Here is a 26982-nt window from a genome sequence, read left to right on the forward strand (position 1 = left end):
CCAACACATTCTGAATGTAGCAAGATCTCTTAGATTTCAATCACATTTATCTTTAAAATTTTGGGGAGATTGTGTTCTTACTGCAGTACATTTAATCAATAGGATTCCTACTTCTGTTCTGCATCATAAATCTCCTTATGAAGTCTTATTCAAAGCAATTCCTTCTTATTCTCATTTGAGAGTGTTTGGTTGCCTTTGTTATGCAAACACTCTTCTTAGATATAGACACAAGTTTGATCCTAGAGCTAGACCCTGCATATTCCTTGGATATCCATATGGTATTAAAGGGTACAAGCTTTATGATTTAACTCTTCAAACTGTGTTTGTATCAAGAGATGTTATTTTTCATGAAACCATTTTTCCTTATGCAATCAAATATCCTGATTCACAATTTTCCTTTACTGATTCAGTCATTCCTTTACCCATTCCTACTCATTGTTTACCTGAATCAGTGATCAGTTTACCACATCATATGATTCCCACTTCATCTTCCACTTCTTTGGAGCCTAGTACTCATAACTCAGCTCCAATTCCTGATGATATAACATCTGATTTTGGTTCTGCCAGTTCACATGTAGACGTTTCACAACAGCCACTTAGACAGTCTTCTAGGGTAAAACACAGACCAGGATATTTGCATGACTATCATTGTCATATTGCTGCCTCCACTTCAGAACCCACAGCAGCTTTTCCATCTTCAGGTATTCCTTATGATTTGTCTTCAGTTCTTTCATATAACAAGCTTTCATCTAATCAGAAATCTTTTAGTCTTTCTGTTTCTGTTATTGTTGAACCCAAGTCATATACTCAAGCTGTCAAATTTGAGGAGTGGCGTGAGGCTATGGATAATGAGATCAAGGCACTTGAACTTAATAATACTTGGACAGTAGTTGATCTTCTTGCTTCAAAACAAGCCATTGGATGTAAGTGGGTCTATAAAGTGAAGTTAAAGTCTGATGGGACTTTGGAAAGGTGTAAAGCAAGATTGGTAGCAAAGGGTTATAACCAATGTGAGGGATTGGATTATTATGAAATTTTTTCTCCTGTGGCTAAACTCACAACAGTGAGAACTCTTTTGGCAGTTGCAGCTGCTAAGAAATGGCATCTTCACCAGTTGGATGTGAATAATGCCTTTCTTCATGGCAATCTTGATGAAGAGGTTTACATGTTGTTGCCTCCTGGTTTTTCTAAAAAGGGGGAGTCCAAGGTATGTAAGCTCAACAAACCACTTTATGGTTTAAAGCAAGCTTCAAGGCAGTGGTTTGCAAAGTTTTCTTCTGCTTTGATTGAGTTTGGGTTTGTCCAATCTAGAGCTGATTACACATTGTTCACTAGAACTTCAGATGGTTCATTTATTGCTTTACTGGTATATGTAGATGATATCATCCTTGCAAGTGATAATTCAGTTGAGGTTTCCAAGTTTACTCAAGTGCTTAATGATAGGTTTAAGCTTAAAGATCTTCGACAGTTGAAATACTTCCTTGGTTTGGAAATAGCTCGAAGTGAGCTTGGTCTCTCTGTCTGTCAGAGAAAATATGCCTTGGAGATTCTTGAAGATACTGGTATGTTGGCTTCAAAACCTGCAAAATTCCCAATGGAACCTAATGTGAAGTTCTCTAAAGATTCTGGTTCAATCTTAGAAGATCCTACTTCATATAGAAGGCTTGTTGGTAGACTACTCTATCTCAACATAACAAGACCTGATATTTCCTTTGTTGTTCAGGTTCTCAGCCAGTTTATGGACAAGCCTAGAGTTCCACACTTAGCAGCAGCCAATAGAGTACTAAGATATATTAAAGCATCCCCTGCTCAAGGGTTGTTCTTTCCTGTTACTTCTAGTCTACAAATGAAGGCATTTTGTGATTCCGATTGGGCTGGTTGCTCAGATACAAGAAAATCTGTGACAGGGTATTGTATTTTCCTTGATAATGCACTAATTTCATGGAAATCTAAGAAACAGACAACCGTTTCCAAGTCATCTGCAGAGGCTGAGTACAGGGCCATGGCTTCTACTTGTTGTGAGATTGTGTGGCTTAGAACTCTTCTCCAAGACTTGCAAGTTCCCCTTCAAACTGCCTTGCTCTATTGTGACAGTCAAGCTGCTCTACACATTGCAGCAAATCCTGTTTTTCATGAACGTACAAAACATATTGACATTGATTGTCATGTTGTACGAGAAAAGCTGCAAATGGGTGTTATTCGAACCTTTCATGTTTCATCACAACATCAGTTGGCAGATGTTTTTACAAAAGCTATTGGTTCCTCTTTATTTTCTCCTTTGGTGTCCAAGATGAGTCTTCATAATATCTATTCTTCCTGACATATTATGAAATCTCATCTTGAGGGGGAGTATTGAGAGTACAAGTAGAGCAGAGCAGCCAAAGAGTACAAGCAGAGCAGCCAAAGCAAGTGACTTACCTTGCTGCCAAATAAGCATGCAATAGACTCCATAATTGTAGGAGCAATTTAGTTACTAAGTTACAAGTTTATTAGTTAAGCTTTCAGTTGTAAGTTGGTTATTTTACACATGTTCAAACTAATTCTATTTTTCATACTAAGCTGAAACAGACTTGGTATATATAGTGTACATGCAATTCTAAATGAGAAGTTAAGTTGATTTTTTCTCCAAGTTTGAGCATTCTTTTCCATTTCCATTACTAAATATCATGAAAACACGCCACATCAGCTTTGAAGATTTCAGATGAGGATAATGAGATGATATTAGCATTTTCTCTTAATTTAATAGTATCCACCAACAACACGATAATCAACATATTCATCTTCTAAGAGCATATATATATATAAAAAGAATAGGATCTCTTTTCATTTTATTATGAGTTATTTTATGATCTAGATTTTGAGCGTAAATATGTTATGTTATATAAAAAATGTTAAAGTTACGTGAAAACGTATTCATATGACAATTTTTTTTTTTTTCTTCAGTAATTATTTTATTGAGACAAGCCAAACTCTGGCTTCTTACATGTACGTACACAAATTAACATGCAATATTATTCTATGCGACAAGTAAGCTCACCCTTGACTCGACCGCCCTAACTCGTCAAGAGCTGTACAAAACCAGGGGTGGAGGGAGGGGGTTGAGAGGGGTCCAATGCCCCCCCTCAACCTCCTAAAATTCTCTTTACCATAGTAGAAAATTCTTCGGATGTCTAGTTGCCCACCAACCTTTTAAGCATCGAGGCTATAAGTTAGGCTAGGGCTGCATCAAGCCGGCCAGAATATGAAGCCACATGAAAAGGAGATAAAATTAATCAACAATCAATTAAAAAAAAAAAAAAGACATTGAACTCAAACTCGTATACACAGACACTCTTGAGCATCATTTCCACTCAGTACACGAGGACATACATATCCTCAAGTGTACTGGCTTCATGTGAAAGCTATGCTTTCACGTGAGGTCCTTTGCTAAACCGGCTAAACCTCTCCCCATCAGAAATCATTTTTCCTAAAAAGCCTTGTGCCTACTTTTGAGTATTACAAAATTGCCCTTCTTAGTCCATTAAACCACAAAAGACTACTTATTGTCTTTTTCCTTTTTGTCGTTTAATAATTATCAAAATAAATCTCCAAATCACAAATTAAATTCTCTCATACTATAGAAAATCAAAGCCTATAATTATATCCTCATTACCAAATTCAAGTCTTATAAAATAAAATCACCAATTAAAACTCATAACAACAAATGCTGAAGTTTTCTTAAATTATTTCCTTCAAAATAGGGAAATAATTTTGGAGTATTACACTCTTCACCCATTATAAGAATTTCGTCCTCAAAATTTGTGTGTGACTTATACTTAATATTCAAGTCCAAATCCTAGATCTCTAACCCAAAAGAATATTCGTTATATCAATCATAGAACATTATCATGTAGGGTAATTGTTGTATCGCACCCACCATTTTTGCCATAGGGGGTGGCCGGCCACCCCACCTGAGATATGGGGGTGGCCAAAATCCACCCCCAAGGGCCGGGTGGTTTGGCCACCACCTAAGGCCAAACCCAAAAATTCCAACTTTTGGGTTTGGCCCTAAGGGGTGGTCGAATCATAAGAGTTAAAATAGTCATATTTTAACTCCTTAATTTACATATATTAATCTCTTAGTTTTGTTATTTTGTGTTGTTTTACTTCACTTTTGTGTTTTTTTACTTTTTCTAGGTTTTTGAAGAAAATGAAGCATTTTTGAAAAAGCTACAAGCTTCAAGGGCATTTTGGGAAGAAGCTGCAAAAAGCAAGGATTGAGCGCATCACTTAGGCTCGAGCACAGAAGCAGAAAGCTTGAGCGCATTTGCGCTCGAGCGTGGCACACGCAAGATGCGATCGAGCGCACTCAAAGCGCCTAGATGCGGCAAAAGCCCTTTTTCACTTCAAATTAGGTTTTCAGTTCCTTAGTTGAATTAGGAGACTAACCTCCGAGTTTATTAGGTTTTCTAGAGCCTCTAGGGTTTTCCTAAGCCTATAAATAGGCTTCTATGCCTCTTAGAAAATACACAATTTCAGATAACAGAATTTAGAGCTACTTTTAGGAGTCGTTTTCGGTTTCTTCTTTTCTTTTCTTTTTAGTTTATTTTTATTATGTCTAGCTAAATACTTTTGTTAGGGGCTAGATTGAAGCCCTAATTATGTCTTTTTAGGATTTCAATTATGCCTTTGTTACAATCATGGTTTGGTTTATTTAATTTGATTGGTTCTTGTTTATTTGAATTCCCCATTTGAATGTGGTTAATTATCATGTACATGTGTGGACCTATTAATTTAATCAATTTGGATGACCAATTTTTGGGTTTAATAAAGTAACAAAAGAATCTCATCACGAATTCTTGGGATAATTAACATGGGGAACTAGGAGAAGATATCATGCCCTAGGCTTCATGTATCTGTAGGTTTCCATAGATTTATGCTTCTTTAAAGAACAATTTAGTAGATACCATGCTAAATCCTTTAGGGAAGAAAGGCATTAGAGTAGATACTATACCTAATTCATTACTTAGGAAAATCATTAGCTTAAAGAGTAGATACCGTGCCCTTAAGTTGACAAGCATTAAATTTATCAACATGAGTGGAACATTGGCATATTTGTATTTTAATTAATCTGATTGGTGGTGGATGTCAAATCCCTAACCTTTTCATTATCTTTATCTCTTTTCAAAATTGTAATCCTCGTGACAATTTAGCAATTTAATTTGGAAAATCAGTTTTAAACAAATTCAACAATCCTCGTGGAATGATCTTGTATTTGCTTAACTATACTATCGTTTGATCTTGTGCACTTGTGAGTAAAATATACCAGTTATTCGCCTATTAATTTATGTGGGTAATCGGCACAACAAGTTTTTAGCGCCATTGCAGGAGATTGTTTGACTTTGTTTAGAATTTGTTTTTTTTTCTTAGTTTATTTTTCTTGTTCTTTTTTTTTTTTTCCTGATTTCAGGTACTTGAGTTCCATTCTATAACGGTGCGATCGAGCGCACTGTTAAAGGGCGATTGAGCACAAGCTGAACAGCAGTATTGAAGCTGCTGTGTTTCTTGGTTCTCTGTTATGCCCGAGTACGATCGAGCACACCTCGTTGTGCGCTCGACCGCATCAGCACCCGTGCGCCCTTGCGCGCACGGGCGCATCCCCGCACTCACACATACACACACTTATGCATGAGTGCAATCGAGCTCACATGTGCAGTTTCCTACTCCTCAAGACAGTTGTGTTTTTCTTTTTCTTTTTTTATTTTGTTTTTATTTTCCTTTTATTATTTTAACTTCTTTTTATTTCAATTTTGATTTCACTCATGTGGGAGACATTCCAACACCCCATATGAGCACACCATTCTCTACACCAAGGAATGATTTCTACTCTGTATGGAGCCACCAATCTCATCTCTCATGGCAAGCTCAAGCTCCTGCAAATCAAGCTCCACAACAGTAGTATCAGGCCAAGCCACCTCTTCTGAAAAGATCTGACTTTAAAGAAATAAGTCAACTATTCTCAGCCAAATGCAAGCCAGTAATCAATTGTTGCGATCCATCAACGCCAAGATTGAAGCTCAAAATAAGGCATCTCCCATCTATTGGCCTCAACAATACAAAGAGGAGCCACATCCTCCAAAGAGTTGTGACTTTTCATCTCTTCTCAGTGAATGTGAAACCTACAGTCAATTGCTACAATCTATCAATGCCAAAATAAAAGCTCAAGAAGAGGAGTTATATCCCATCTGTTGGCCGCCACAACAACAATATCAAGAAGAACCATCTCTTTTGACAGTTTCTGATCTTAAAGGTAAGATGTTGAATTTTATGAACGAGTCTAATCAGATGGTAAACACTTTACAGGAGATGGAGAACTTTCACTCTGAATCAATTACCGGGATAGAGGCTCACCTCAAGCAAATATCAGATACCCTCAAAGAAGAAGAGCTCCAAAATTAGTTGGTGGCCAATTCCAATGGACACTACATGGAGGATGAGAGTATTTGCTATCATGAGCAAGCTATCCACACACTGAGAGTGAAAAAGTGGTTGAAAATCAAGTGGAAGAGAGGAAGGATGAGCAAATTGAGGTTCCACAGGATCCACATCGGTAAAAAGAAGAGATTACTGAGGCTTCTTCAACATCAGCTCCTATTCCCGAAGTACCAAGAGGCTAGGAGAGAAGTCTATTGGGGCTATGTGATGAGCAAAAAGAGACCATCGAGGTAGAAAAACCTCTTGAGTATTATTCTCATGTTATTCTAGTTCATGATTCCATTCCGGATGAGAAGCTGTTGGAGAATACTCAGAGTGATCTGCCCCAATTTGGAGACATTTGGAATCACCCTGTTGTAGGAAAAATCCATTCTCTTTGGTCCTAGAGAAGAAAAGACTGGTACTTCAAGTTTAAAAAGAGCGTCACAGTTTAGCTGAAGACATTAAACTTAGCGCTCATGGGAGGAACCCTATGGCAAATCCTTTTTTTTTTTCTTTTTTTTTTTTTTGTGTTATCTTTAGTTCCTTTTTGTTTTCCTTTTTATTTGTTTTAGGAGTTTGTTTTCTAGGGACAAATGTGCTTGCATTCAAATTTGGGGGTGTGCTACGAGCCATACCTTTCCAACCTGTTTTTCCATCTTCCTGGTAAGATCTTTCCATGTTATATACACATTGAGAAAAATGTGTAATTTAAGTTTGGGGATATGGGAGACACTTTACACACACTGTCCCTAAAAATTTTGTAAAAATGCATGTTCATGTTTGTCTTGAAATTTTTGTTGATCTAAAAAATTGTGATTTGATTTTCATTGGTAAGCTTAAAATTTTGAACACATGATCTGATGATAGAATTTATAAATCTGATTACTTACTTTAAGCATTTGAGAATTCACCTATTTGAGCTGATTTGACACAAGCACATTAGCACATCGTTTGTGAGATATGACATATAAGCCTGATATGTATGTTTCAATGTTTTGGGGTGAAGCTGGGGGACTTGTTGGATGATACTTTGACATGAGTTTAAAATAAATAAAAAAAAAAAAAAATGATCATTTTGAGCTTTTCACTAAATAACTGGACCTCTTGCCTCATTAAGCAATGAGTGTCCACGTCAAAATGTGAGAATTTTGAATTGGTTAAAGTCTGGTTAGCTTGGTTTCGTAGCCTTTTTTACTCGAGTTAGTAAGTCCTTAGGGGTGTCCTTACACCTAATGCCCTAAAACCATCCGGTTTGGGAGCCATTGACTTAAAGCTTGTTACATGGGTTAATTAGAGAACTTGAGGGAACTAAGCATTGCACAACATGACCAAAAAGAATAATGAGAAAAAAATAATCTGACTTTATGCCATAGTTTTCCATTCTGATAGGGATCTCAGTGGACTTCGAGATATTGAGACACTGCACATTGAAAATAATTAGAAGCTTCATATTTATGTGCTAGTTCACCTTACACTGTTTTGAGCTTGTGGTGCATTGGCCTGTTTTTTGTAAGTGGTTTGACTTTAAAATTCCAATTCATTGTGAATATAGAGTTTATCTTTTTAAGTTTGCTAATGAATGAAAATCATGGTTTTAAGTGATGCTTGAGTTTTGGGAACAACATGAATTTTGCATAATGTTTGTGGGTAACATTTATGTTAAACCCTCACAAGACTTCACTCGTCCTATTAGGGATACCTAGGGGTTTAAAATGCTTGTTGCATATGTTAAATGCAATCGTGCTTCCTATGACAGTGGAGATAGAGTGTTTTTTTTTTTTTTTTTTTAAGGGACTAGCAATATATAAGTTTAGTGAATCAATCTATTTTCTCTCTTTCCTTCTTATTTCTCTACTCTTCCAAACTAAAAACCTAAGTCAAATCATTATTATCACTGCTGTACTAGAAACTGCAATTTTTGTCCAAATTCTTACGTAAGTATCTTCAAAGTATTCTTCAAGTTGTTTCTTTATCAAACCTTAGAAAAAAAATTTCTCCTTCATGTTTTATTAACCTCTTATGTCTTCTTCATGTTTTATTAACTTCCCTATGTCTTAAATATTCCAAAATCAATGCAAGAAATTGATTTCCAGCATCAAATAGTTTGCTGTCCAAGAGAGCAGAATTTATCTCTTCATCTTTTCTCCTAAGACTACTGGATTTGGTTAGTTACGGGTTCTAATAATCCCTATAATCGATGTATAGTGTTAATTTTGTGAATAGCATGAAGAAAATCTAGTAATATATTAATAAATGTATTAAATGGGTGATGTTTAATCTTCCTATACTTGCTGCCAACACTAAAGGGTGCGAGTTAGTTCTGATTTTCTTATCATAAAAGACATGAATATGATTTGTAAAGCACGATTGCATGATTTTCCTAAGTATGAGACATTAACATGTGTATGAGTTCTTGAGTCTGTTGCATTGCTTTATAAGGACTAAACCTTAGGACTAGGTTTCTGCCAAATTTGCTACAGCACCGCAGTCACCAAGAAAGGTGATCGTTGGGCCTCTTTGGAGAGATATTTTGCTATAGTTGGACCCTAGAGTAAAATCCTCTTTGAGTTACCTTCTTAATAATTCAAATCATGTAATTTTTGATCACTTGTATGATTTACAGCGAAGTAATCTTCACTAACATGTTGCTGGAATCACAGCGCACACACACAAACACACTAGTTGAATCTTTAAGCCTTAAGAACCTATATTTTATTAACTTAAGTCAATAATACCAAGCTCTTTCTTTGGACTATGAGTGAAGGGCGTTAAAGTTTTTTTGTTTTTTTGCTTTTTTTTTCACCCTTATTATGAATAGGATAAAGTCATAACACAATAAGCTCGAATGGGGGCTAATTATTAAATGGCTAGGTTGTTAAATGAACAAAACTATTCGTGAATATACTCAAGTTCGGCTTAAATAAGTTCGACTTGGTTATTAAATGGGTGAACATAAACAGCTCAAAATTGAGCCGAGGCTCGACTCAATTTTGAACAAGCCATAAATATATATAAGCATAATAGTTTTTTATAATGGTATATACTTATACGTTATAAATTATAATTAAATTCAATAATTGTATTTGATTTGTATTTGTTTAAATTTGATTTATAAGTTTAGTTTATTTTATTTGTAGAAATATGTTTTGTAATTGTTTTTGGAGAAATTAGTTAAATTTGTTTGTAAATTTTTATTTTTTATTTTTAAAATTAACTACAAAAATTAAATAATCTTATCCCAAGCTAAGCTCAAGCTAGGACTTGAGCTCGGCTTATATTCAAGCTCAAGCTCCAGCTTGCACATGGTTGAATTCGTGGCTCGAGCTCGGCTCAAGCCAGGAATTTGAGCACATCACGAGCTCGAGCTCTTTTAAAAGTTAAACAAATCAAGCTTATGCAAGCAGTACTCACTCAAGTTGGACTCATTAATAGCCGTACGAAGAGTTATAATTTATAGGAGAAAATGCAATTTACTCTCCTGAAATTTTAGGGGTTTTTTAATTTTAACACCAAAGTTCAAAAATTGGCAATTTACCCTCCTGAAGTTTCAAAAATTGACAATTTAAACCTTCCATTTAATTTTTCCGTTAAATTAGACGGAATTTTTTTTTAAAAAGCCTGAGGGTAATGATGTAATTTCATAAATTTTCATCCATTTTGACGGAAAAATTAAACGGAAGGTTTAAATTGCCAATTTTTGAAATTTCAGGGGGGTAGATTGCCAATTTTTGAACTTTGGGATTAAAATTAAAAAATCTCTGAAATTTCAAGGGGGTAAATTGCATTTTTCCCTAACTTACAAGTTTTACACCAAAATAGGAATAAGAGAATACCTGTATGGGGATAAACCTATCCGTGAGTTGGAATAGGAACTACCACCAATGTGCAACTAACAGCACCCTTCTTCCTAAATTAAACACAATCCAAGCCTCCCGCTCCCAGTATCGAAGCACAGCACCAGTATCGCATCCTCCACACGCACGGCTGCCTCCCACCGCACCGCTACCAGAACGCAGCTACCGGAGAGAACGCCGTCAGCCAACCACTGACTGCCGTCCCCGCACTCACCCCAGCGACACTTAGGCTCCGACATTGCAGCACCGCGCAACCCACCGTGACAGCAATCACAAACACCCACGCAGGGCGGAGATCAACCCAGCTCTCGCTCAATTTCTGCACAGGTAAACCACTCGCGGACAATGGCTTACTGCACCGTACAGAAAAACGCTGAATTTATAGAAGAAAACAATCCTAATCCTAGGAAGAGCAATCCTAAGGAAAGGACTAATTAATTTAAGAAAATACTAGTTATACGGGTTCCTAACAATATGCTGGATCCCCCAATCCCAACTTTTCTATTTCCACAATGTTTCACGATCTGCACATGTAGGGCTTTCATTTCCAGATCCCTTCGTACAAGTTCATAACTATTCGACTGGCTCGATTCAAAATGATACCGTTTACTCTTATTATCCCGATTCAGATAATCTTTAAAATCTTTCAGAGAGAGAAATGGATCCGAACACAGTGAAATCGACTCTGTCGAACTTAGCATTTGGGAATGTGATGGCAGCGGCTGCTCGTGATTATCAGAAGGTCTTACTCTTAATTACTTCTTAGTTATTTCTTGATTGTGTTTTTTTTTTCCTGAACAATACAAGGGAAAAGGGAGGGTAACTGATTGTGTGTTTATTTGTCCTGTGATCTGTTAATTGAATTTTGGTACCTTGTGTGTCAGTGATGGGTTTTTGGAATTTTCGCAAGGGTTTATACATCAGCTAATTGCAAGTGCTTTGAGTTGCTTTTGTTCTTAATATTATGAGCACAATTAAAAAATAAATAAAAATAAAAAACTAAAAGAATCCAAATGTTACTTCTTCTTTCACATGATTACCGCCTGCAGAAGTATGGTTGTTTTTCCTCTTCATTGGCTTTTGCTTTTAACTGTTTTATCTCTTTTGGCTGAAGCATGCTGAGGAGTAGTTGGTTTAGGTGATATTAAACGATGGGTTTGCTTGGTAATAGGAGAATATGATTCTCATGAGTTAGAAAGACTGGTATGGGTGGGTATGTTGTTTAACCAACTAGATTTGAAGTTGTTATGTTTGATTATATCACTTTGCAACCCACATCGCCAATTGTTTTATTTCTCATGTGCTTATATGATTTTACAGGAATTGCTTTCTCAAGATAAGGTACAGGCGTCAAGTTCTATTAACCAGGAGGTCGACCTCGATGAGTTGATGGATGTAAGTTTGACAGTGCTTCTTGCATCCAGCATATTAATGCAAATGTTTCTATTTATAAAGGTGTTCTTGCACTGGGTGACATTAGGATCCTGAGCTGGAAAAGTTGCATGCCGATAGGATTGCGGCTCTCAAGGTTAGGCTTTTGATGTTTTTCCTAAATTTTCCTGGATTCATGATTGTATATAGATTTGGAGTAAGCATTCTGTAATTAGTAAGTATTTATGATAGGGTTTTTTTTTTTTTTTAATAGAAAGAAGCTGAAAAGCGAGAAGCATTAGTGAAGCAAAGGCATGGAGAATACCGGGAGATTACTGAGGGAGATTTCTTGGGCGAAGTTACTAGTAGTGAAAAGGTTATATGTCATTTCTATCATCAGGAGTTCTATCGTTGCAAGTAAAGCTTTTACTTTCATCTTATTCTCCTCTCTCTCTCTGTCTCTTCAAGTATACACCCATGTGCACACACCTAATATCTGAATTGCAAAGTTTACGGTTTCATGGCAAATGGTTCATGTCAAATGGATCTCTTTAGGATAATGGATAAGCATTTGAAGTCCCTTGCACCAAGACATCTTGATGCAAAGTTCATCAAACTGGACGCAGAGGTTGGTATGCATTGTTTTTTTCTGTTCATATGATTCAATGAAGAACTAATTAGTTATTTACTCAAGTATATACGATTGCGACATTGGGATTTGGGGATCTATTTATGTGCAAAAGTTGACGCTTTAAAGAAATCAAGATACAAAATAAGATACATGACTGGAATTGAAATGCAGAATGCACCCTTCTTCGTTGCCAAACTAGGAGTCAAGACTTTGCCTTGTGTCATATTGTTCAGGTGAGGGCATATCTGTTGTTTTTAACTGTTCTATTTCATCATTTTAACTATTAAAGAGGCATATCAGTACTGTGCCATCTGGCTCTTTGATGATGAACAATTGGTGGAATTTGCCTGTCTCAACGATTAGCCAAAGTCTCACAGTGCTGATAGGCCTTATCGAGTGATTTGATGACGGTCAGATTTGTTTGAGTTGTTGCATCAAATTATCATTGTCGCAATGTTTTCTTTCAGAAAAGGAATTGCAGTAGATAGGCTGGTTGGGTTTCAAGATCTGGGAGGAAAAGACGATTTCACCACAAAGGCGCTTGAGGTCCTACTAATAAAGAAAGGTAACTCTTTTGTTCTGCTTGTTTTGCATTGCTTAACTCGTGACAACTCCCTCAACTATCATTATCCAGGTATTATAAGTGAGAAGAAAGAAGTTGCAGATGATGAAGATGATGAATATCATGAAAATAGGTACAGGACAGTGAGATCCTCTTCCAATCCTGATTCTGATTCCGAGTGAAGATGGAACAATTGGAGGTTGCTTGATTCTCATTTTAGGCAGGCCATTTGGGTGAGACGCTTTTAAATGCATGCTTTTGTTTGTTATGGTCACTGCTAAATTAATATCCCTACACATTCCTTTTGCACAAGTGATTACTAGATAGGAACTTGAGGCAACTTACATGGATTGTTGACTGTCAACATATTGCCGGATTCAAAACTTAATACTTCGTTACCCATCTACTCAATGGCAGATTTGGCTTTGGTGTTGGTAAAATAACTACAGGATTTTTTTTTTGAGCAGTCGAGATTTTAATTTCTCTCTCTCCCCTTTTCCTGAAAAACTTGAAATTAAATATGGACTCTTGAAAAAACTAAAAGAAATCTCTTGTATTTTTTTTTTTTTACAGAATCTAAGACAAATCTGATACAGAGCACATTTGTTTGATAAAATATTGGTTGTTTGAAAGTCGTCCTCCCAGACCGAAACAAGTTCAAAGTTTATTCTACCTAAACTAAAGTAAATTTGGATTAGGTTATTCTAATTATTTTTGTTTCGAGCTTCTTTATGAGGCTAGCGCTCAAGGGATGATCACCGTGAAATATACCTTGACTCTGCTTTGACTGCTTTTGGCAAAAACAAAGTTCCGGAACTAAGGCAGATCAAATTGGCAAAAACAAGCATCAATTTCTATCTATATAAAAAATTAGTTCAGATTTTCAATACACAGCTGTTCAAAACACACCAAATCCGCTAAAATTTTGCAACCTCTAATACCATCAAAACATGAAGATCATCGGTTCAAAAAGGAGGAACAAAGATAGCACGACTTTGAACCTTTAAACAATGACATTTGCCTTTTAATACGACATCTTTTGTTGGTTTCGGTTCGTTTGATGGGCTGGGTCATTTTGACCAATTCCCAACGTTTCTGAAGAAAACCTTGTCGCCTTTGTTTTTTATTTTCTTGTAATTTCTTTTTTCCCTTCCCCAACATTGAATAAAAATAAATAAAAAAACGATGACATTTGCTGCACTTGCAATCCTTGGCCACACATCCGCACACTCCTTCCCAATCAGTCAGAAATCAAGTGGAGGATCACCCAAGGGCAACACGGCAGCCAATTTCGTGGAAGCTGCGAAGTCCGAAGGAAGAGAAAGATTTGAAGAGAAGAAAAAAGCCAAAAAAAAAAAAAAAATGGGAGAGTGAAGGCCCTGAGGGGAAAGGCGAAGTAGATAAAGTTGAAATGCCAATTGAGCAATAGAGATCCAAGTTCTCAAGGCAGAGTTATGAGAAAACTGATGGTGAAAAGCAAGGTTCTAGGCAGCTTAGAAGATGGTTCCAATCATAACTGTCCATTAGCAAGTTTTTGTAGAATTTTGTGGTAAGTTATTCTATATACAAATTGATGTAATTCTGCAATTGCTACAAGATTTGTATATTGTTTAAATCTTCACAACTATGGGGAACTTCATCCTGTTAACTAGAAGAATAAAAACCTTTTCAAATAACTACCAGAACAATGAACGTGATGGAATTTGTAGGAAAGAAAAGGGCAAACTGCTGCTAGGCTTTGTACATAATATTAGCTAGTTTACATTACGATCCTATTGCCCTATATATGTTAAGTCTAATATTAACTATATATGTGTATATAAGTTCGTGGACACCTTTCATTTACAAACCAGTTTTTTAAGAGTAAGTTCTACCCAAAAGTTTGTATCATTACTTCTTAATAGAGCCATGTCAAGTCAAATTGCAAACTCGAGCTTAAGTAACTTTGGATGGATTGTTAGAAAAACAACAAATCCTTATTAGGCTAACCTCATGTAAAATCTGACTAGTTTCATTTGGAGAAATACTAGAAATTGTATTTTTATTTCATAACTATCTTACAATGTTAACGTGACGGTCCTAATAAACTTTTAGACTTTTTTTGTTTTTTTTTACAAGGATTAATCGAACGGTTGGTTGTGAGATAATTGTGGGATAAAAATGTAATTTTTAGCATTATTCGTTTTGTTTGCATTATACCTTTTAATACTTTCACAAAAGTTCTATTTACGATAAATGATATTTAGTACTCTTATACGACTGTCATACAACTATAATGACGTGGCAATGAATATCAGACATTAATTTTTATTTTTACAAGTCCTTGTTGATCAAAATATTGATTTCAACTGTCACATTATCATAGTTGTGTGCTAGTGGTATGTGAGTCTACTAAATAAAATATGTTATAGTGCAATAAAAAAAAAATTTTTTGACCCATAAAAATCCTAGATGGCAAGATGTCATAGGTCCATTAGTGGGTAGGGCCACAACAATTACGGATGGAGACTATGGCCTCTTGCCACCTATGACTTTTATAGGCCAAAAATAGTTTTTTTATTGCACTATAGCATTTCTCTCTATTAAATAGCATTACTCAATTACACACGTCATTACGAGGGTGTTTGGCAAACCCCCTGGGTTTACACGACACTGTAGACCTCTGGGTTGGCGCTGAAGTATCAAGTACGGTCTGTGGTTAAGCAGACTGACGCAATATGTAAGGCTCAGTTTGAAAATTAAAAGTGTAAATAATTCCTATTTTGCCCCTTCAAAACGCCTACACAAATATACCCAAATTTTTCCCACCCTTCTCACAGCGACAAACTTCTACCCCTCTTCCCCAGCGACACTCACCCCTTCCTCCTCCTTCCATCTCCTTCCTCTTTCCGCCATTCTCTTTCTCTTTCTCTTTCCCCCATTCTTTGTCTCGGCATATAGGAGGATCAATAGGGAAAGGGAATCAGCCGCACCTTCATCGGCTTGGTGACTAACAAGACACCACATCGTGGGGGGAGCTAGGAAGCAGGGACGGATGTGGAAGAACAAATGAGGGAGCAGGAAGAGGAAGAAATGATGAACTGTGGAAAAACGAATGAGAAAGTACAAAGAGGAAGAAATGTTGAACTATGAAGAATGAATAAGGGAGCAGGAAGAGGAAGAAATGATGAACATTGGTTTTCTATTTTTTAATAGGGGCATATTTGTCTTTTAATATAACTTAGCTTCTCCCGTACACACAATTAACCGTATCTCACTGCAGCGTGGTCAGATATCCCTGATCGAGGAACAGTGCCGTGAAAGTGGGGGAACGCGCTGTCACGTAACAAACAATACCTACATCTATTATGCCATTGCCATGTCACACACACATTGTAATTTTATGGTCAAAATTTTATTTTATTGCATCCAACGATGTTTATCATATGACATCATCATGTATACGTTAAATCTGTAAAATAAATTTTAGTTATAAAATAACTTATCTCGATTTCACATGAAATGGATCATATTCCCTAATTAAGGATCTTATTTAAAAAATTATATGCCTTGTCAAAATTAGGAAAAGCAAGATGGATTAACTTAATTTTCATAGAAGTATCAAGTACCTTTTTATCCCATTAATTACATAAATGATCACAAATCTAATATGTACATTGATTGAACTTGAAAGGTTGCAATTTACTACAAGGTCCTTTGCCACAATTAGGTACAATTTGAATAGTTATGGAAACTCATGTTTTTACAAGTACAATCCTTAATCTAGGTTTCCATGGACTACTTGAACCCTTTCAACGTGGTTCGCTCCGATTGGGGAGCGCTCAAGAAGTGGTGCTATTTTACGGAAATACCAAAATCTCCTCCACATTTCCCCTCGCAGGAAGGGCTTTAGTTTCCTCTCCCAAGTTGCTCCATTTCCTCACTAACACAAGCAAAACCTCAGGCGGGACTTAGAGCCAGCTCAGGAAGACCGATATCTCCCTACCAATTTGCTTAATCCCAGGTAAGTCCTCCGCCTCCTTCACAGGTGAAGCGAAGTCCTTACTCGATGAACATTTCTTATTCGATTCAACCCCTTTTGTGTATCTGGGCCTTTTCATTTTAATGGGTGTCCCTCAATTTCATCATAGAAAGCTTTTGGAGCTCTATATGCTTAGAATTCTCAATCCGTTAGTAGGTTTCTTGGATTTTTTGGGAACCGCAAAGTTTCATTGATAATGGGGAGTAGAAATGAACTCTATATATTTGTTTGGTCCAAGAGTGGTTCCCAAAATCTCGTGTTTTTTCATCATTTCACGACAAATATGCGACCGTGGGTTCGATGGCGATAAAGTTGATAATGGGTTTGGATGCATTGAGGAACCGTTGAAAGGAATGTGGAGATATTCGGACTTTGATTCCATTTCTTATGAAAAACCTGATGAAAACCGCGCCCGGGGACATTTCTCGGTGAGGCAGGGTTTTTTTGACAATGTAAAGATTGATGCCGGGAGGGTTCTTGAAGTTCTCGAGCAAGACGGCCCGGGGTTTGATACGAAGTTGGCTCTAGACGAGTTGTATGTGAGGCTTTCTGGGCTTCTTGTGAGGGAGGTTCTGTTGGGAATTTTGAGGAATGTAAATTATGGCAATAAGATGCGGTGTGCAAAATTAGGGTATAAGTTTTTCGTGTGGTCTGGTCAGCAGGGGAATTACAGGCACACAGCAAATTGTTACCATTTAATAATGAAGATCTTTGCAGATTGTGAGGAGTTTAAGGCAATGTGGAGGTTACTTGATGAGATGATTGAGAATGGGTTCCCAACCACGGCACGGACATTTAACATATTGATTTGCACTTGTGGTGGGGCGGGATTGGCTAGGAAAGTTGTGGAGAGGTTCATAAAATCAAAGACATTTAATTACAGGCCATTCAAACATTCATACAATGCGATTTTGCATTCCCTTCTCGCGATAAACCAGTACAAGTTGATTGAGTGGGTGTATCAGCAGATGTTAGTTGAGGGTCATTCTCCGGATATTCTTACTTATAATGTTGTCATGTGTGCAAAGTATAGGTTGGGAAAGTTGGATCAGTTTCATAGACTGCTTGATGAAATGGGTAGAAGTGGATTTTCTCCAGACTTGCATACATATAACATTCTTCTGCATGTTCTGGGAAAAGGAGACAAACCGCTTGCAGCCCTTAATCTTTTGAATCACATGAAGGAAGTAGGTTTGGATCCGAGTGTTCTTCACTTCACCACATTAATAGATGGATTTAGCCGGGCTGGAAATTTGGATGCCTGCAAATATTTTTTTGATGAAATGATAAAGACTGGGTGTATGCCTGATGTGGTTTGTTACACTGTAATGATCACAGGATATATTGTGGCTGGGGAGCTTGAGAAAGCTCAGGAAATGTTTGATGAGATGATAATCAAGGGACAGCTTCCAAATGTATTCACATACAATTCCATGATTCGTGGGTTTTGTATGGCTGGGAAATTCGAGGAGGCATGCTCATTGCTTAAGGAAATGGAATCTAGAGGTTGTAATCCGAATTTTCTTGTGTACAGCACCCTAGTGAGTAATTTGAGAAATGCTGGAAAGCTTTCTGAAGCTCATGAAGTAATAAGACATATGGTCGATAAGGGGCAGTATGCTCATCTTGTCTCGAAATTCAAGAAATATAGGAGATGCTAAAGTGGCAAAATATGTAATTGGAGATTATTCTCTTGTAACCTCATAGGCACTTAACTAATTCATCCAGCTCTTGCCTGCTGCTTCAGTTATCATAGAAGGAAAAAGATTAAAGTATGCATAACCTTTTCCCCTTAATGCTATTATTCTTCTTTTCATGCTGAATGCTTGACATATAGAAAAGAGCCAATTTGTTGGGTCATTCGCTTTGTATGCTTCATTGTCTTTGAAAATCAGCAGTTCCTTCAAGCTTAATGCATACTGTAGAGGTACTTTAAGTTGTTACTTTTCCTTGTCACTTACCTTTTCCGGTATTACCATGGGTCACAAGTATTTATCTATTGTTATAGCTACAGTTTAAGGTTTGGTCATCATTGCATGAAAAATAATGAACATTTTCCAAGGAGGAGTTAAATTGTAAAGCTGATATTGATGGAGGAGTTGCTGTTGAATCCCAATGACAAAGCAATTCTTATGAAGTGAAATCTTTATATCTATGTCTATTTATATATTGATCTATATCAAAAAATATATTGATATGTTGATATATCAATAGATCAATATATTGATATATTGATCTATATCAAACTTATCAAAAAAAAAAAAAAATATTGATCTATATCTGCTTATCTATCTGCATGCATACACTAAAGAAAAAAATTAATGTAACAAGTAAAAGAAAATTAAAAAACACCTGCTTGTAGGTAATTGTTAAATTCAGTCCTCTATTACTACTAATTAAGGAAAAAAAAAAAGAAAAAAAAAGAAGCAGTTCTCTGTTACTAGAAAATTATGCAATGATCCTTTCACCTGAAAGTTTCTAGCTGACATATTATGCTTGTAGAATGGATGTTATTTGACTTGCTCAAAAAGTTATGAACATTGCTATAACTCTGCTAACACATCATGTGAAAAGGTGAAAATGCCCTAGTCAGAACGATACTCATCTTTCACTGTTGGTACTCTTTTTTCATTTGGCAGGGATTATTCAAAAACAATACTTAGTGCTATGTTAGTTTTTTGTTAAAATCATAAATTGTTTGTTTTGATATATTTTTTCAGGTTGATTTTCCAAGCATGCAAGCATCCCTAGGTTTTACTTGCCTGATCATTCATATGTTGCAAACCTTTCCTTTGTTTTTCTTATAATTATATCTTTTCTTCGCCTAAAAAGGTGGCATTCTAATAATCATGGTCTGTCCTATACTTATCTAGTAGTTTCCTAAAATGCTGCATATCAATGTTACAAGTTCCATTTTCAAAGTTCTGAAATATTCATGAAGTATTAGGTGTTGAAAGTATTTAAGAAATATCATGTCATGGGTAAGGTAGGAGTGGACACAGCTTCTTGTAGAAGTATCAACGTGACATACTTTTCACCTAACCATGGATCTGACTGAACTAAAATGGGCGCTACACTGATTTTGTTAATGCTTCAGTCTCATGTTTTCAAACTGAAGTTACCACTCAACCGTATGACAAATTGCTAGGAACATCATTTAGTCAATAATATGGTGATTTTAAAACTTGAGAAGATAAAAGGGATGGATATTGTTACATGGTAAACTTGGACACCTGATTCCTTTACATTTTCTACCATTTTTTTTTTTCATTGGGCTTATATACCCTTGGTTTTCTTCACGTTGTCCTGTGGTAGCTTGGTCGCCATGGTGGTTTTTAAACGCTTATCCAAAGTTGTAATTAGGAAAATTAACTACCAGTGTGTGTTTACTCATTTTGCTTATTATTCTTTCTGTTAAAAGAGAAAAAATGAAAATGGTGACCTTTGTTGGGCTGTCTCAATGTATTATATGAAACTTCCCCAAAAGTACCAGTTTATACTTTGTCAATTTCCTACACTACCTTCACCTTTTTTTGAAAAATAAACAAGTCTTACCAAAAGGCATGACACTAATAATATAAAGAACATTTAGGAAGATCACTATATTTTTACTTTTTCATTGATAATCTTGTCATTTCAGACAATATAATCTAATCGAGATGCAGGAAGCATTGTTTTGTTGTCCTTTGTCATGTTAGTGTAAGTAGCTATGTTGAATGAATTGTACAACATTTTTTTTCTTGTAAGTAATCAAAATAAATCATACAACTCTTATTATAGGATCCTTATTTTGCATGGACTGCTGGGAAATCTTTTGAAACTTTTGGCTTTTTTCTCGTTCTTATGTGGTGGTGAAATGCCATTTATTCTAATCCTGATTAAGAAGTATTTCAAAATTTCAAATTGAGAGGATGCTGGTACAAAAAAATTGATGATCTTAGTTACCCCTCCAACATCCTTGTTCTTTTCAGAAGGGAGAAATTGCACTTTTTCCTGCTGGTCGTTTGTAAGGCTATGTACCCAGCATGGATTCCTTGGCTGAGTAATTGATATATCTTTGATTTGTTTTATGAATCAATCTGCTCACTAATGCATTGTATCTTATATTAGTTTTGTTACTTATCAAAAAAAACTTTTATTAGTTTTGTGATGTTTTCTTTCGAATTCATGAATTAGTTTTTCTTCATGGTTAAGTCAAATCAGAGCTTTAATTCCACAAACTTCTATGAAATTAGCTTCCTTTCCACAGGACCTAAAATCCTTGTTTGCAATGATTATGTAGATGGACCTGCCATTTCCTGATTATATTCAAGTCTTAAGTGTTTTGGATGGCGTAAGTTAAAAATCATCAAGACTTTGGATTCTTGTGTTTTCTCAGATTTCTGACCAATGGAGGTTGCATAGAGGTAAATTGGCAAGCAATCAAGAATGTATTTGTTTCGCAGCAAGGGTTTATGGCATATGGGCCATATGGGTGGTGCTGTTGGTTGTTGAGGTATGAAAGTAGATTTAAGGTATGAAGATATGAAGATATTTTATGATATCTGGATTACTTATCAAAAAAGGTATGAAGATATTGTGCTTACAGTTTTAAATATGGGTATTGGTCTCACCAGTTGGGTTGTGCCTTTGCGCTTTTATTGAATTTCAATTACTTATTACAAAAAAAAAAAAAAAAAAGTAGCAGTAGTGGTGTACATCATGGTGGTTCTGATGTAGAATTAGCGGCAATGGTGACATGGCATAGGTGAGGCAGTGGTTTTATTGTTTGGTGTGTCCAGACGTAGAGTTGGTTATGGAGAACCGCCATGTGACATGTTGGTGATGATATCTTTTAAGTGGTAGCATTGTTGCTGGTGATTGCAATTGCATGTCACACAACATGATTGATCTACTACTTATGTCTAGGGTCATGTAATACTGTTTATTAAGAAAAAAGATCCCAATTTTTAGGAAAAAAAATATAAAATCAGTCCATGTGGTTTCATCCATTTGCAATAAGCTCCCTAGAGTTTAAAAAGTGACTTAGAACTCCCTGTGGCAAGCAAAAATGGCATCAAGCTCCTTGCTTCCAACTTTTGTTGAAAACTTTGATAGAATCTGTTAATGTGTTATGTGTCTCCCCACAATACAAAATAAAAATTAATTAATTAATTAATTAAATGGGGTGGTTCGGCCACCCCTCTGACTGGCCTGAAAATTATAAAATTTATGGCTGGAAATTAGGAGGAGTTACCCTCTGGCTGTTGCTTTCCATCAGCATAGCATTTTGCCCCTATAACCTCACGGATGCCTGGGTCTATAGGTCAGACACTACTTATGTTCCAGATGATCTTGGAACCACTACTATCCCCAGTCAATTGCCAGGTTGAGTTCTCATGAAATGTTGCTGTTGCTATCTGATTAGTGTCTCTACTGCAAAGATAACAAATAGCTACACAATGCGTGGAGCCCTCCCTTTACCCATAAGCATCTGTGAGGTTGATATCTCAGGTTCATTTGAATTCACTGTTACATCAAGCATGTCCTGATATCATTTTAAATTGTAATTAGTCTTATAGACCTAGATACCCTCCTGGAAAACCATGGAAAACTTTTGTATATTCAACATAAAAACCCTCTCGGCAATATGCATGGTTTTTTTCATTTTCAAGCCAGTAGATGTATAATACATCCTTATTAACTGATGCACTAACAAGTTTTAAGTTTACATGTATGTATGTGTATGTGAATGATCTTATTGTTTACTTATGCAGTGTTTAGTCTGACTTCCTCACACAGGGGAGTTGTGAGATAAAATGTCCAGGCAGCTACTTGAGCTCTTGAGTCAGAAGACATAATGTGGTTCTAAGGTCAGGACTAATTCGTTTTATGAAACATATTATGAGGATTAGTAACTAAGAATCAGGATTGGTTTGCAAAACATTTGCTGAAATTGTTCTAAAAGAGAGAAGGGATATTATGCCCCATATTACCATGAATTTTTTGTACAGCCGCAGGCTTTGGAAGATGGTTCTTGATTAGAATAAACTATGTTGGTTTAATTCTTGAAACTGCAGTTGTTATGGCTTGAATAAATAGCATTAGATCATTAAAGCTCTCTTCCCTGCCCCTCTTTCAACTGCTTTAAGCCCCGTGATGTTAGAGTTGGAAAAAGTGTAATCATGAGATTAGTTTTTGACAGTTGCATTTGATTATGTTCAACTTTGTTAATAAATGTCTCCAGAAAATTTGTGGATTATTGGTTGCAGGGACCGCATATTGACAAGCCTAGCAAGGAAATATAGGTAGCTATATTGTTTGTCAACATGCTGATGCATGCATTGCATAAATGCATAATTCTAGTCTTTTGAAAATGGATTTCTAGAATTGAAGAGATTTTCATAGCCACAATGTGAGACTCATTTCCATCGATGATCCCACGGGAGTATTTCTAATTCTCATAGTTTTTTTTATTATTATTATTATTATAATGTCATTGTTTATGTAGTGACGCTGGGTTGGTTGCGGTTATTATTATTTTATTGACTTTTTAAATTCGATTATTGATGAGATTGTGTATATAAACAAAATTCCCTCATCACACTTTGCCATTTTTACTTTTTAGTCGTTCCCAGCTAGGCAGTCTACGCATTTTGATATTCTAATATCCCCAGCTGACGTATTAAATGGTGCACTTTTCTTATTAAAATAATTACTGTTGAGGCGTGACAAGAAACTAAAAACAAATATGTTATTCCTTTGGTGCATGCCAAGAAATTAAAAAACAAATATATTTATTCTCCATATGTTTTTTAAACAAATATGTTTATTCTTCAAAATCCTCATTTGTAGTTAATGAGAGTCCCTGTCACCCAATTTTAGGATGTAGTGCAGCAAAAGTTGTGTGGCCCATTTTGCCGACTCTGTTTCCACTTTCTCAAAGCTTTTAACAACAAACAACCGACACATCTGCATGGTCCAACCCATGGAAAACTGATCATATGTCAAGTTTTATGGAAAACTGATCATATGTCAAGTTTTAAGTCATGTTGAGGTATAAGTATAAGACTATATAAGTTAATTATAATTTGTCCTAATTGATAAAACGGAACAGACCCATTAATCATAATTCATTAATTTCTGTGTGTTGAGTTTGTGTAAAAAATTATTAACTCTAATGGAAAATATAAAGCTCACCATTTAAGCATCACATGGCAAGGTGTTTAAACATTCAACCAGCCGACAGGGCCACTGATGGCTGCTCTTTGAGAATTTGATGCATGCGATATTTCAGAGAGTAGGTGGGGATCCTGCTCTCATCTGAGTCATTTTACTTGAGCAATCAACATCAGGTCACCGTCAAGCCACCTAGGCCGATCGTGGCAACCGCTATATTTGATGCTCTCAAAATTTGTACCATACATCACGCTCTCAAAGAATGATTTTCACAGTTGGGCTTTGTATTCATTCAATTCCATTTCCGTGAAGGATATCTTGGCGGATTTAGACTTTGGTGTTCTTTAGCTTGGATAGAAAATGACCCACAAACAAATAGAAGAAGGAATCAGGCAGAAAAATTCTCTTGCACTTTCTTTCTTTCTTTCTTTCTTGTTCCCTATCAAAAAGACAAGACCAGCGATGTTTTGACAACCTCAAAAGCGATTTGCATTATGTGGGATTTCAAGACGTTTACGAAACCTACATCTAAAACACTGCTAAAGAAAACAAACCACATGAAAATGTCATCACATTGTTAATTAATATTTCATTTATACAACTACAAGTCTACAAACCTCCATATACCATGAGCTTTTGTAATCGAAAAGTTTCCTAATGGAAAATTTTCAATTACAAGAAGTGTTACACACACTCTCAAGTGCTCATTTTTAGACAAGAGAATGAACGCTTTGAAGTAAGTAGAGTATACATAGCATTTCTCTTCGATTAAAACCTTATTTCAAGCAACCCTTTGACATATGTATGTATATATATAAATAAAATTACCAAGAAATAGCAAGTAGGATTGATTGAACTTCAGCTTCTACTTATTTCTTTTCCTCTTTCTTTTCTTCCTTCTTCTCCTCCTTCTTCTCTTCCTTCTTCTCTTCTTTCTTCTCCTCTTTCTTTTCTTCCTTCTTCTCTTCCTTCTTCTCTTCTTTGGCAGGCCCAACTGAAATTATGTCCACTTTCCCTACTTTCTTCAACTTCTTCACTATCGCCACTGTATCCATTTGTCCTATCACTGTTAACTTCTGGTCCTTCAGATCTGCCGCAATTGAATCAACCCCTGTTGATCAAACAATCAATAATCATTTCTTATTATTTTATTTATTTTTATATATGAGAGAAAGATGTACAAAAACCACATTAGATTCAATATTTCTTTTTCCAGCTAGTGAAGCCAGATATATTCTTCTTCGTTTGTCTTTTAAAAAGAAAAATGAAGATTATACCACCAAAAGAAATGAATTTTCTTGAGAATTTTGAGTATAGTGTAACAAAAGATATGAGAAATTAAAATACCAATAATATCAGCCGCAGCTTCTATGGCTTTCTGCTTTGTTTTCTCATCGGTCATGGTCAGGACCTTCAACACCACCTTCTGCTACAAATAAACCCAAAGAGAAAGAAGTTGATCAGAAAAGTAATTAAAGAGGATTAACATTAAATAATATCATTACATGTAACAAAGCACGTAAATCGGAGGCCAAAAGCATTATATTTATGGAGAAGGGAAGATGAAAAGCAGAACCTGCGCCATTTGGAGAGGAAGAGAAGAGCCAGAAGGGTAGCCAAATTTCAAAAGGAAAAGGTGTGAGGTTGTGAGTTTTGGTATGGGTTGTTTTTGTTAAGTCCCAAAGTCACGATCAACCAGATGGGATACCTTTAGTACAAATCTGGCCTCATGCTACTATTTTTTGGTACCAAATCTGACAGATGTTTCACATAGTGGTGTATTGTATTTTATACCATCAAAATTCCTAAGCTTTTCCCCCTACCCACCCCCCCCCCCCCCCCCCCCCCCCCCCCCTTTGTATAGCATAGGGAAAAAAAAAAAAAAAAAAAAATCAGGACAAAAAGTTGATCCCACCTTGAATAGTCAATTGTATGTCATATTCTCAACAAAATCAACATTAGATTAGCAATTCCAAGAGATCAAACATCTATATTTTTATATTAGGGATCTCACTCGTTTAATTTAATAAATTAGATTATAATTGATCAATAAAATCTTATACATATGTCTCAATACGACTTAAATTCAAATCTGACATAAAATTAACAAATTAAAGTTAAAAAATTTATCTCATTTAGTTATATTGATCAAATTATAATAAAGCGAATCTTAGACGCGCGCACATAAACTTTCCCACTAAAAGTAAGTTAATAAAAAATTGTATGATATGTAAATGAAGTGTGGGGAATGATGAAGCCTTTCACATCAAATATAAATTAAGATGATTACTAGTGACGTATGAAACCCAAACAATTATAATATAATCTGCATAAGACATTCAAAGCAATTTTTAATCAATTGATTAGCTATAATCACGGAGATAAAATGAGATGGGTGACACAATTATCTTTAAATTATTATTTTTACAATATAGATTCCACACAAATTTAATAAGAAATTTATTCATTCACTATCAAAATGATTAAAAAATAAATAAATTCTACAATTTCTCAAATGAAATAAGATGGTTAAAACATCGATCCCTCCTTTTCCTGCTCTTTCCAGTTCGTACGTATTCCTTCCTGTGTACACAACGATGAGTTGGCCGGCTTTTTGAATGGCTAAGAACAAAAAAGCGGTGGACGTGTAGGCCAAGCCATCCATTGCAAAGGGCGGCTTTTTGTTTGTTTTTTCAAGGTTCTCTTCATTCAAAAAGTTGCCAAAGGGACGACTTTCTTCCTCTTAATAATACAAAATAATTAAAAGCCATGGCGACGTTTTGAATGAATTGGACCGCCATCATGGTCAGACTCCTTTTACGGATGGATTTGCTACGTGGGAAATTTGACCATAACTTAACAAATACGGATCAAAATCACATAAAAAAGACCCCCCCCCCCCCAAAAAAAAAACCCATATTTTGGATTT

The 26982-nt window shown here is 35.9% G+C and overlaps 3 protein-coding genes across 5 annotated transcripts; 2 read left to right on the plus strand and 1 right to left on the minus strand.

The window, feature by feature from the left end:
• Positions 1–10337: 10337 nt before the first annotated feature.
• Positions 10338–13285, plus strand: LOC132182331 (thioredoxin domain-containing protein PLP3B). 2 transcript variants are annotated; one of them, XM_059595543.2, is made up of 9 exons: positions 10338–10637; positions 10940–11052; positions 11631–11705; positions 11791–11838; positions 11956–12098; positions 12237–12309; positions 12484–12545; positions 12780–12877; positions 12947–13285. In XM_059595543.2, the coding sequence occupies exons 2-9, from the start codon at positions 10969–10971 to the stop codon at positions 13054–13056; spliced, it is 693 nt and encodes a 230-aa protein (XP_059451526.2). In that variant the 5' UTR covers positions 10338–10637; positions 10940–10968; the 3' UTR covers positions 13057–13285. The 2 variants fall into 2 exon arrangements, with proteins under 2 accessions (XP_059451526.2, XP_059451527.2); XM_059595544.2 differs by having other exon boundaries at positions 10961–11052.
• Positions 13286–16702: 3417 nt separating this feature from the next.
• On the plus strand, positions 16703–23396 carry LOC132181495 (pentatricopeptide repeat-containing protein At1g55630). Of its 2 annotated transcripts, none has more exons than XM_088516946.1 (3): positions 16703–18667; positions 21178–21390; positions 22652–23396. In XM_088516946.1, exon 1 carries the CDS (start codon positions 17105–17107, stop codon positions 18554–18556), a length of 1452 nt encoding a protein of 483 aa, XP_088373072.1. In that variant the 5' UTR covers positions 16703–17104; the 3' UTR covers positions 18557–18667; positions 21178–21390; positions 22652–23396. The 2 variants fall into 2 exon arrangements, with proteins under 2 accessions (XP_088373072.1, XP_088373073.1); XM_088516947.1 differs by having other exon boundaries at positions 21274–21390.
• Positions 23397–24593: 1197 nt separating this feature from the next.
• LOC132182740 (Copper transport protein family) lies at positions 24594–25830 on the minus strand. Its single transcript, XM_059596070.2, has 3 exons — positions 25630–25830; positions 25401–25479; positions 24594–25164 (listed from the first exon to the last, which is right to left on the minus strand). Exons 1-3 carry the CDS (start codon positions 25636–25638, stop codon positions 24923–24925), a joined length of 330 nt encoding a protein of 109 aa, XP_059452053.1. The 5' UTR covers positions 25639–25830; the 3' UTR covers positions 24594–24922.
• Between the last annotated feature and the right edge of the window lie 1152 nt (positions 25831–26982).

Source organism: Corylus avellana, chromosome 5 (genome assembly GCF_965113065.1).
Source record: "Corylus avellana chromosome 5, dhCorAvel1.hap1.2, whole genome shotgun sequence".
NCBI classification, from domain to species: domain Eukaryota; kingdom Viridiplantae; phylum Streptophyta; class Magnoliopsida; order Fagales; family Betulaceae; genus Corylus; species Corylus avellana.